General features: G+C 51.9%; 1 protein-coding gene across 1 annotated transcript in view; it reads left to right on the top strand.

Annotated features, from left to right (window-relative positions):
- Crtac1 (cartilage acidic protein 1) overlaps positions 1 to 11548 on the top strand; it is a 142504-nt gene that overhangs the window by 97640 nt on the left and 33316 nt on the right. Inside the window, exons 4-5 of the mRNA XM_026781662.1 lie at positions 4190 to 4326; positions 9476 to 9632. Of these exons, the coding sequence (XP_026637463.1) occupies positions 4190 to 4326; positions 9476 to 9632 (294 nt within the window). The remainder of the gene's footprint in view (positions 1 to 4189; positions 4327 to 9475; positions 9633 to 11548) is intronic.

Genomic DNA, 11548 nt, shown 5'->3' with positions numbered 1-11548 from the left:
TCCTGAAATGGATCCTCTGGATCCCCAGCCTATTTTCCCTCCTGAAATGGATCCTCTGGATCCCCAGCCTATTTTCCTTAGATCCGGAGTCCTGGTTCTCAGCTGTCCCAGCTTGGCCCCATTTCAAAGATGAGTTCAGAAACTGTCCACTCCCTGGCCAGCCTGTATTGTGCCTCATCTCATGTGGCCAATGAGCAGCATGCCTGGAGAGAGGCTGCCAGGGCTGCACCATAGAGAGTGGGAAATCCAGGTGTTGTGACATCTGCCTGTGGTCTCAGCACTGAGGAGGCAAGATCAGGAGTTCTGGGCCATCCTTAGCTACACGGTGAATTTTGAGAATAGCCCGGGCTATATGAGACAGTGTTCTAAAAACAAAAATTGGGGACTGGGGAGATAAATCAGTAGAGTACTTCTGAGTTCAATCCCCAGAAGCCACATAAATAAGTCAGGCTCCATAGCACACTTCTTATCCCAACACCAGGAAAGCAGAGACAAGCAGATCCCTGGGGCTGGCTCACTGGACAGACAGCCTGGCCCACTAGGCATGCTCCAAGCCAGAAGAAAAAAAACCCATCTCAAGGTGAACAGCCCCTGAGGACTGAGGCCCGGTTGCCCTCTGACCTACACATGCACCCCACACACAAACGCACATGGATCTTGGATTCCGGAGTTTATCACCGTGGTCTTAGCTAAGGACCTGGAGCTTCTCCCGCTAGCCTTGTAACACTGGGGGAGAGGGCTGTGCCACTTAGTGCCAGTTTGGAGCTGGGCATTGCCATCTGGCAGCAGCTGTGCAACTTCAGGCAAAGGAGCTGATTCCCGAGCCCCAATTTGCCTGTGTGTCCTGAATCTTCTTGGGGAGATGTTGGAGGAGGCAAAGGATGCTGGCAGAGGAGCCCTGCAGAGTTTCCCTCTTCATTCTGTGGTAGAGGGAGGAAGAAGAGGTCAGGAATTCTACCAGGGACCCTGTGAGCCTGAGTTCATTCTTTTTAAACGCATCCTGTGTCTGAACTAGTTCTCTCCCCTGGGGCCATCACTGCTCTGCTAGCTCTCCATTGACTGAGTCTTGAGAGGCATTTGAAACTTAATGTCCACGGTTGACCCCTGGGATGTGGTTTGTTGAGGACTGACCTGGTCATATGCTCTAATTCCCAGGAGGACAGGGAAGCACTGGACAGAGATGATCTTACTGTGCATGGAACTTATCTTGTATCTGGTATTATTGGAAGCACTTTGCAGACATCTGCACAGAAGAGCCTGATTGAGAGGTAGCCATTCCCATCCTCCCATTTCATAGCTAAGAGAAGGGACAAGTGCACGGCTCGCCAAGACGTTGCTGGCTGTCACACAGCCACCAGCTGTTTGGTGGTAACCTTCCTGCCTAAGAGTTCCCAGACTTACCTCTATGACACTGACCTCCAGAGATCCCTCCCTGCCCCTGGACGTCCTTTTCCAGGGCCCCACCCTTTCTGTTCTCCTCCAGGGACTCAGGAGAGCATCTTTGCATCTTTTTATCATGGTACTGACAACCTCTCCTCTTTCTGAGTACTAGCCCGCTTTGGTGTGGGGCCCTGGGGCAAAGTGCAGCTACAAGGAGCCAGGAGGTGAGGCCCACTTCAGCACCAACTTGGGCCAGGGGCCAGTGCTGGGTGTTTATTGCCTGTGCCATCGACCCACACAGCTTGCTGTTTATCTGTCTTCCTGACACACCTAATTACCCAGGTTGCAGCTGCCAGCGCGTTTGCTCTTCCTAAATCACGGGGCTCCCAACCCTCCTGTCGCCCAGGCCTCCAGGCCTCTACCTGCAGAGGGGCTGCCATTGATTTTGCTGTTCCCCTTTATGATCTACAAGGCTCCACATCGCTGTTCACATTTTACCTTAATTAGTTTATTCTTCTGGGCCTCTCTGGTGAGCCCAGAAGCCACACGGGACCAGTGAGAGGGACGGACCAACAATACAAGATACCCAAACTCCTGACTACAAGCCTAAAGCCTGCTCAGACTTGAGCACCCTAAATGATGACCTGCGAAGCCAGAGCCAGTTTAGCTACTGGGCAGTCTCCAAAGAAGGGTTCCAAGGCCAAGGACGTCTGGGAGACACTCAATAAAATTAAGCAGACAATTTTTTGCAATCATTTTGAAGTTTTAATTAGTTGATATCTATTGAGAGGCTTCCAAGATTGGGCAAGTATACAATCTTTCCCAAACATGGAGGCTCATGGAATTCTTGCTCCAGGCTGCCCTGCAAACCAGGCTTGCCCTGCCCAAGCTGTGATGGAACACGTGTGGTGTCATTTCAGAATGTGGGTAGGAAAGTAAGTGGGCCCCAGTGGGAATGAGATGGACAAGGGTTGCTCTCAGCTAAGGAAGGCCGGAGACCTGCAGGGACCACCTTTAGAGACCCCGGGCATCTAGAAGCAACGGCAAGCTTCCTTCTGCATCACATACCACAGTGATGGCAGCCACAGTCTAAGCCATTTTCCATAGACCTGAAATCCAGAACACTCTGGAAGCCTCCAGCACCTTGTGGAAGTTTATGGAAAATTCACTAGATAACAAACCCTGTCCTGAGCTGATGTGAGCTATTTATAAGCCTTATTTATCCCCCTTAATGTGAATATTCATGTTTCACTGCAGAAATATTAATGTGTTTAATTATGGGGTGCCGCCCCCAGTACCTGCTGGGGGTGTTATGTAATCAACAGTGTTCGTACCATGTTTCCTTCCTAGAAGCTGAAGTCAGAATCTAGGTTTCTAAACACATTGGGCTCCCCAGGGAGTTCAGTGAGGGCTCTGTCCCTGCAGGGGTGTGAAGCTGTCACTGTGCTCTCTCATCCTGTCTGATCTGTGACCTGAGCGCATGTGTGTCTTCTCACTAGTGCCACAGTGACGCTGTGAGTGAGGACAGCTGTCACCTGTCGTTCTCAGATGAGGAAAGTGAGGCCAGGAAAGGAACCTTAGACTTCACACGCATGCATGCATGCTCACACATGTACACACACATACATAACATACACACATAACACACATACACACAGAGAACATACACACACAACATACACATACAACACACACAAAACACACACAACACACACATACAGAGAACATACATATACAACATACACACATACATACACACATATAAACACGACACACGTACACAACATACACACACAGAACATGCACACACATACAAACAACACACATACATAATACATACACACATATACACACATACACACACAACACACACCAGTGTCCCTCCCAAGACACACCAGCTTTGTGCAGCTCTGCGTCTGTGGCCCCCACCTGAAAACACTGCACGTCTATTAGTGACCCTCCCTGGTCCCTCACATGGGTGTGCTGCGAGCCACCTGTGGGCTGTGTACACAGTGTTCCACCTGCGCGTGTTCACACATGCATCTACACTCCCCCACACACCCTCATACACTTGTCTGTGTCCTCACACACCATTCTCAGTCTCCCACGGGGCACCCTTGCTCCTGTGCGTCCTCACACACTCAACTGCACATGCTCTCACGCTCACACTGACTTAAGCTCACCTGAACACCCGCTTTCACTCTCACTTGTACACCCCAGTCTTGCACACTTACCCATTCTCATGCTTGCAGTGAATTCACACGCTCACGCCAACACACTTGCTTTCACATCCTCTCTCCCAGAATCACTGACTACCAAGCCCATGAAGTGTGGATCTTGGCAAGTAGCTCATCTCTAAAATAGGGAAATCATTTCTGCCTAACAGTAGCTACCTTTAGGGGACACTGTGCCAATCATTTAAAGTTCAGCATCTCCGTCGTTCCTCATAGGGAACCTGAATGGGGTTACTGTCATCCCCATTTTACAGATAAAAAAAGTGAGGTTTAGAGATGCGGAGAACCTGCCCAAAGTCTAGAATCTAGGTCTGAGATTGGAACTTTTGCTCACTGATTCTAAACCTCAGGCTTATAATCACTGCTCCACACTGTCTCCCCCAGCCTGAGGCTCTCTCCTGGGGGCAGCCAGAGTCAAGTTCACAACTGGAAGCAGAAAGGAGCCTTACCTGCAGAGGGCCTCCATGCATGGAATCACCTGACCTCTGGCCCCAGCCACCTTATGGTAATGCCAGGAGACAGGGACTCCTGGTCCCCTGCCCACTGTCCACCCATCTCTCTCTCCCTCTCTCCAGGTGTGGCCACATACACAGACAAGTTGTTCAAGTTCCGTAATAACCGGTGGGAGGATGTCCTAAGTGACGACGTCAATGTGGCCCGTGGAGTGGCCAGCCTCTTTGCCGGACGCTCCGTGGCCTGTGTGGACAGGACGGTGAGTGCAGGGGCACCTGCGGGCCTGGGAGGAAGCAGAGGAACCCTGGATGTGAGAGCCAGGAGAGGACTCATCAGGTAGACACCCCTCCCCAAATAGTGACAGCCACCTTGAGGACAGAGCCCAGCCAGGGCTGTACCACCTTAGTAGCTGCCAATGTCCCACACAGTGGAAGCAAATTACTAGGAGCCCAGGCTTGCGGGGTGAGTGAAAATATATCTTTCACATCCTTCTCTTGTGCAACCCTCAAGTGACCCGTGTGCAAGCAACACAGGGCAGCATCATCATGAATATCGGATTCTCAGGGGAAGGCTGAGGCTCAGTTTGGAGCAACGGCTTAACTGGGTACCCAGAATAGATCAGTGACATGTCTAAGACATGGAACAGGGTCCAATACTAAATGGGGTGCTCACTCATTCATTCAACTAACTTGCATTGAGTCACGTGACCTCCTGGACATATTTATGGGATGTTGAAGGTGCAACAGGCGAGTGCAGAAGTGGTCGAGGCAGGGTTACCTGAACGTTCTAGAACCGTAGTTCAACTAGTGGCTCCACCAACACTTTCCTCGTACATCCTACCCAGAGGTGTCCAGCCCTAAACATGGGGAGGCTTGGCTGAATAAAAGTTGGGAAAGGAGTGGCCAGCGGTGACCTGAGCCAGAGCTCTAAGTCCCTGTGAGACAGAGGCTTCTGAGGAAGGGATTTGTCCCTCCTGTCACCTACCTGCTTGGCTCTATAACAACAATCACCAGAGTCCCAGCTGCTGCCCTGTTCCACAGAGCATCTTTGGCCCCAGTTCTGGGGCTGAAGGGGTGGGTTCCAACTTCAGATTGAGATGGCACAGAGGCTTTGGGGATTCAGTGTGAATGTTCACAGCAGGGGCCTCCAGGCCTTGAGAGAAGGCAGGTGCCAGGTATAAATATTTATTTCTTAACAAGCTGGGCTGTGAAGCCACATTTAGCCCTGACCTGAATCAGTGCCACCTGGACTCCTGCCTGGTGGGAGGGGACAATGAGGCGGTCCTGAACAGCCCTGAGAGCGTGCAGGACCACCGTGAGTGTCAGGTCTGGTCACAGCTGGGGATCTTGTCTACGCCTCCTGCTTCCCGCCTCCCCGGGTCAGTACTAAGCCTCCCACACTGGCCTAAGTAGGAAGTTCCCCCAGAACTGGAGGGAGGAGCTGGAGGTCAATCACAGAGCTGCTGTCTACGTCCCCAACAAGGTCATCCACACAATGGCTTTAACCACAGGACCAAAGCGAGGCAAAGGGAAAGGGGCCAGCACCTCAGCACAGTGGGTGATGTTCAGAAGCTGCCTGCTCCCCACCCGGCCTCACTCCATCCTCCCAGACCTTGGAGAACTGAACAAAATTCTTTCGGTGGGTCACCACCGGGGGGAAAGGTGCTTTCTGAGTGCAGCCTCCACCTTGTGAGGAGCGAGCTGAGAGAGGTCCAGGCCAGGGTGGAAACCAGAAGACAGGAATGCAGTGTGGCAGAGAAAACACCAGAGCAATGGCAAAGGACAAAAGACAAAAGCAGCTCACGCTCGGGCAACTAACCGTGCCTGAAGTCCCAGGCACCGGACTGCTCCTCGTCCAGAATCTTTACAATAAGCCCACGAGGTACAAGCTACCATTATCACCTTCTACAGATATGGAAATGAAGGCTTGGAGCAATTAAATAACTTGACCTTGGTCACACAATAAATGGCAGAAACAACTGGGAATTGAACTCTGCCTGCCTGGAAACAGCACACACCTCTTCATCCCTCCGCTACCCTGGCTCTGGGTACCGTGATAATAGACAGTAAGCGCGGCTTGGCCCCACAGCCCACACCTAGGGGTGTTTGCCCTGGCGGGTCAGTGGTTCTGAAAGTGTGGTCCCCAGACTATTGTTGGCATACCTACTGTTAGGAAGGAAGGTTCAGAGATGACTTGGCAGGTAAGAGTGCTTGCTGCCCAAGCTTTAGGACCTGAGTTCAAATCCCCAGAAGCCATGTAAAAACCCAGGCATGGTTCTGCAAGCACTTGTAATCCTGGCGCTGTGGGGTTAGAGGCAGGAGGATCTACGGGACTTACTGGCCACCAACCTAGCTCCTGTCTCAGGAGAATATGGTGGGCAGTGATAGAACAGGACACACAACTTCCTCCTCTGGATTCTGCATGCGCTGGCATAAACAGACCCTGCCTCCAGACCACCTCAATCAGAAACGCCGGGGGTAAGGTTCAGAGACACAGTTCAGTTCAGGGGGACCTATGGGAGGTTGTGATGTGTGCTGAGGTGAGTATGACCCCAGCCCAGCCACACACCCCTTACTCATGCCAGTTCCAAACCTGGAGCACCATCCTGCCCTTTAGCCCCAGCTGCCTCACCGCACACACTCACCTTCCTGGATGGAGCTCGATGCTGACCTCTTACAAGAAGCGTCCCCTGGTCAATAACGGTTATGCCTCATGTTTACATAGCATTTTTATCTTCTCAAAGATGTCGTCTCATTTCATCTTCTCAACCACGCTGCCAGGAAGCAGGGGGAGTCTGCTCCCCATTTAGCACACACAAGAGGCAGCCTACAGCCCTTGATGGATGTGCCCAAGACTAAAGAGTCATCCAGGGCCTGAGGCTAGACCAGACTTGGCTAATAGCCTCTGACTGGCGTGTTTTAGAGTCGGGAGTCACTAGGCAGCAGCAGCAACATAGCCTGGGAATCTGTTTCTCTTGCCCTTTTCCTAGTAGTTCTGGGCTTTGAACCGAGGGCCTTATTCATGCTGGGCACCCACTGGACCACTGAGCAATAGCCTCTGCATCACCTGGAAGTCTGTTAGACATGCACATCCTCCAGGTTCATTCCATATGTCTTGAGTCAGAATCTCCGGGAATGGGGCCCGGAGTCTGTGGTAACAAGCTTTTCAGGTGATTCTGATGTTAGTGCTGGATCCAGCATCCATAAATACTGCCTGTGTTCTAGTGTAGACCCAACAAGCAGAAACACCTCCTCTCCTGTGCCCTGCACTAGACCCAGCATCCAGGAACACCTCCTGTGCCCTGGTGTAGACCCAGCATCCAGAGACACCTCTGTGCCCTGGTGTAGACCCAACAACCAGAAACGCCTCCTCTCCTGTGCCCTGCACTAGACCCTGCATCCAGAGACTCCCCTCTTAGAATTACGGTGGTCAGGCTCGCGTGTGAATTTCCACAATCGTCTACACCTATAACACGCCTGTCTGTGTTTGTCTGTCTTATCACCCAGGTAAATTGAAATAAGGATCTAGGTATAACTGAATTTTATAAATCTTCTAATTTGCGGCAGAGTGCATTCGAGCCCATGTGGGCTTAATTGCCCATTTGTCGATGAGCGTGCTAGCAGCTGGTGGGGTCAGGAATGGTTCACCATGGTGCACTTTTCCGTTTGGCCCTTTTCTTTCTCGCTTCATCCAGACCCTGCACAAACGCATATGGAGCTCCTGGGATGGATGAGAGTGAGAACCTTTCAAAGGTTCCGCTACCGAGACGCCAGCGGATTGTAAAGCACCCCCCACTTCGCTTTTGCCTAAGTGTCCTGTGGGGGTCTTACTGAACTACAGGTTCTTGTTAAACAGGTCTGGGGTGGGCCCTGAGATTCCACAGTTCTGAAACTGGCTCCCAAACGGCATTGGGGTGCTGACCCAGGGACCACTCTGAGAAATGGGACCTATAAAGCACTGATTGACAGATAACAGGTTGAGACTCGGATAACCCAAAGAGAAGGGGCGGCAAAGGTGAAGTCTCCAACTTCATCTCCTCCTCCTTCCCGCTTTGTGTTTTACCTCTGGCAAACCCGACCAGCAGCCAAGCTTTCTGTGCATGCACCATTTTCCTGTCTCTGCCCACAAAGGTCTTTCCCTCCGCCTCACTGTCTGGGACACCTCTTAGAAAATCTTTTCTAAAGTTCCCATAGTGACACTCCCGCCTCCAGACTGCGAGCCTCTCTTTTGAGCAGCCAGGAACCCCTATGCCTGTGTCTGCCATGCACCTGTGTGCTTTTGACACCTCTGTGTCCCCTGGAGACTCTAAGCTCCTTCCATGTCCCCACCCACCAAGTCACCCTTGCTTGACTGTCTCTGGGTCAGCTTCCCCACCACCAAAGAAAATGGTCCAAAAATAGGTGTGAAGTGAGTGATCAGGATGGTCCTGGTCACGATGCCTCGGGATGGGAGAATAAACAAGCAGAGGTCAATAGGATGACAGCATCCGCTTGTCACCTGAGGCTCCGCTGCTTCTCTTTTCTCTCTGGCTGGCCACCCACACTAGACTCTAAGCCACCTGAGGACAGGGACAGGAAGCTCAGAATTTATCAAAGAACACTTCGTAAACAATGAGAGCTTAAGGAATAACTTCTGGAGGGAGGTGATGAAAAAAAAAGATAATATGGAGTCTGGGGACAGATTTGGAAACTGTGTATCTCCTGGGAAGGAGGAGACATCCACCGGAGAAATAACGCCATTCTAATAACGGGCAGAAAGGAATATTTTATCAGCAGGGTTTAGACTACTGAAGAGAATGGCCGCTGAAGGAGACGCCAGTGCCCGGGGCTTCTCTGAGATACAAAGACAAAGAAAGGGGGTAGGATTATAAAGGCCGAACCAGTGAGCTATCTCTTCCTAGAAATACGGGGAGACAGGAAGGGAAGGAGGTTGGAAGACTTCAAGGATCTGCGCCTTTCCTGCAAGGAGGAGAAGGAGCAGGCTCAGGAATTTGCTTGTCATCTCGGCTGGAGTGGGCTTGAATGGGAGCGAGAGACGGAGAATAATGGGAACTGGTAGATCAATCAATCAGCAAATATTTATTGAGCAGCTACCCTGGCTGGCAGCTGGAGCGAGCTCAGCTGGAGGGAGGCACATTAGAAAATTGTCTATAAAAAGGTGGTTGTGGGGGAGAGGGAGAGATGTGTTCTTCTGGAACAGGATAGAACAAGCAAGGCTGCTTTGTTGTCTGGCTCGGGAGGTGAGCACCAATTCACAACACAGCCTTTGTCATGAGCGCCTCTTGGGGTTGTAGCCCACACAGACTTCAACCCACTGACAAAGCTATGGTCCCTAGGGCAGGGACAACTGGTGGGGAAGCCAGGACTAAGATGGGGCTTCTCACCCTCCTCCCTCCCATTCCTCCTCAGGGCTCCGGACGATACTCTATCTATATCGCTAACTATGCCTATGGCGATGTGGGGCCCGATGCGCTCATTGAAATGGACCCTGAGGCCAGTGACCTGTCCCGGGGAATCCTGGCACTCAGGGACGTGGCGGCTGAGGCAGGGGTCAGCAAGTACACAGGTATGCAGACTTCATGGATGTTTTGGAGTGGAGGGGCTGGGACTGGGGTCCAAGGCCCTGCAGAGCTGTGTCTAGTTTATCAGCAACCAGGACAGAGAAGGTTTATAATCACTGAGCAGAGGTGAAGCCATCATTCCCTCCCACCATAAATGCTGCTTCTCCAAGGGGAGGTGAGATGCCTGACAAATGTGATCTTGGGGGGCTGGGGGTCACCGTACAACAGGCAGAGGGGCTTGCCAACACCTGAAAAGAACACCATGCTATCCTGTCCCTGCAACCTCTTGCCCCCTCCCCTGCTCTAACCCCAGCGATGAGTGAGCAGATTGTGTTGGAGAAAACTGACAGATCACAAGAACCGAGATTTAAAGCTTTCTTTATTGCCCAACAGCAGATGAAATTATTTACTTACACATAAGCGGCCAGGAATTGAGCACTAAGTCCCTAAGCTTCGGCTGGGTCCCGTCTCGGATAACTGAGTTCAAAGAATTGTGTTCTTGTTCCAAACCCTCTCCAGCACTTTTTATGGAAGGTGCGCTTCCCCCTCCGGTTTCTGGATGGGGGTTATTGTCAGAGCTTCTGACAGGAGCTCTTTCTAGGGAAGGCTGTTTTTCTAATTCCAGCAGGGCTGCTGACTAAACTCTGATAATCTGCCAATAGGCTGTTGATGGCAGAGCCATCCAGTTCCTCTTTTCGGTGCCAAAAAATCAGGAAGCCAGGGCTGTGCATAACAACTCACCCTCCTTCACACCCGCCCTGCAGTTGGGTGTAGAAATTCTCCCGTTAGCTAGCCTTCCCCATACATCTGTTCCAAGTTATCCTCCAGACACCACCCAAGCTGCAGCCGGGCTGAGCTGGAAGCATGGAGATGGAAGGTGGGCATGGGGCATCGTGTGGGCATCACCCTTCCTCCAGACACTTGACTGGTAGCAGCTCTCAAAGCTCCACCCAGGAAAGGTTATCCTGACCTGCTAGGAGTTGATGGTGCCCTTACCCAGCCAACTTGCCACCTCCGTGAAAGACGGAGATTAATACTGATCTATCTGACAAAGTTCGTGGGGGCAGATGACTAGACAATAAAGTAGTCTGCGTGGTAGTCAAGCCCCATCAGAGTGCCTGAGAGCCCTGGGCGTGAACGCGCCTCAGAAAGGCTGAGTGTCAGTAATAAACCACGTTTCCCTGGGAAGGAGAATAAACATGAGGCGCTTCAGCCTAGATTGGTACAGTCAATTTTTCTGAGGAAGCTCCCAGTTCTGTGTACTGGGCTGGCTTGGCAATTAAGTGCCTTGATCTTGCAGGAGAGGGAGGGGTGTGGGCTGGGGGATGAAACACTTGAAAATGATGAGACGGAAGGGAGGCAAGGACCGGGAGAGTGCATTCCACACAGAATGGAAGAATTCAGGAGGCTGGAGCATGAAGGGGGTATTGTTCACGCTGGCTGGGCTGGCACAGAACCCAGGAGGGAGAAAGGGGGGCAAGCAAAGACAGCTGAGGAACAGAGATGCAATGAGAGCCCCAGCCAACTGTGCCGGCCATGCTGGAAGAATAGGGCAACCCAAGGCACGGGCAGCAGCTTCTGTGGAGGCATGGAGGAGGCCAGGGCAGCTGGCATGCCCAGAGGACACGTAAGAGCAGTTCTACAGACTTCCAGAAAGCCATTTGGCTGGCAAGAACCAATTTGGCCCACCAAGTTACAGTTCTGTCTGCCCGCCTTCCTCAGCCCCCCAACACTATCCTTCAACCCCCACTTGTCACTCGGTTAATGACACACGGACATCTGGCCGGAAAATAGCCCCTGAGTGCCCCCTGGAGCCTTAAGAATGAACCCCAAATGTAAGGGCTACTATGCTGAGCCCAGCCCAATGGCTGAGACTCTGGGCAGGTGGCCAGTGCTCCTCGCCAGAACAGTGGAAGGGGTC

Source organism: Microtus ochrogaster, chromosome 8 (genome assembly GCF_000317375.1).
Source record: "Microtus ochrogaster isolate Prairie Vole_2 chromosome 8, MicOch1.0, whole genome shotgun sequence".
NCBI classification, from domain to species: domain Eukaryota; kingdom Metazoa; phylum Chordata; class Mammalia; order Rodentia; family Cricetidae; genus Microtus; species Microtus ochrogaster.
The sequence above is the reverse complement of the archived record's forward strand: the minus strand, read 5'-3'. Positions and strand labels throughout refer to the sequence as shown.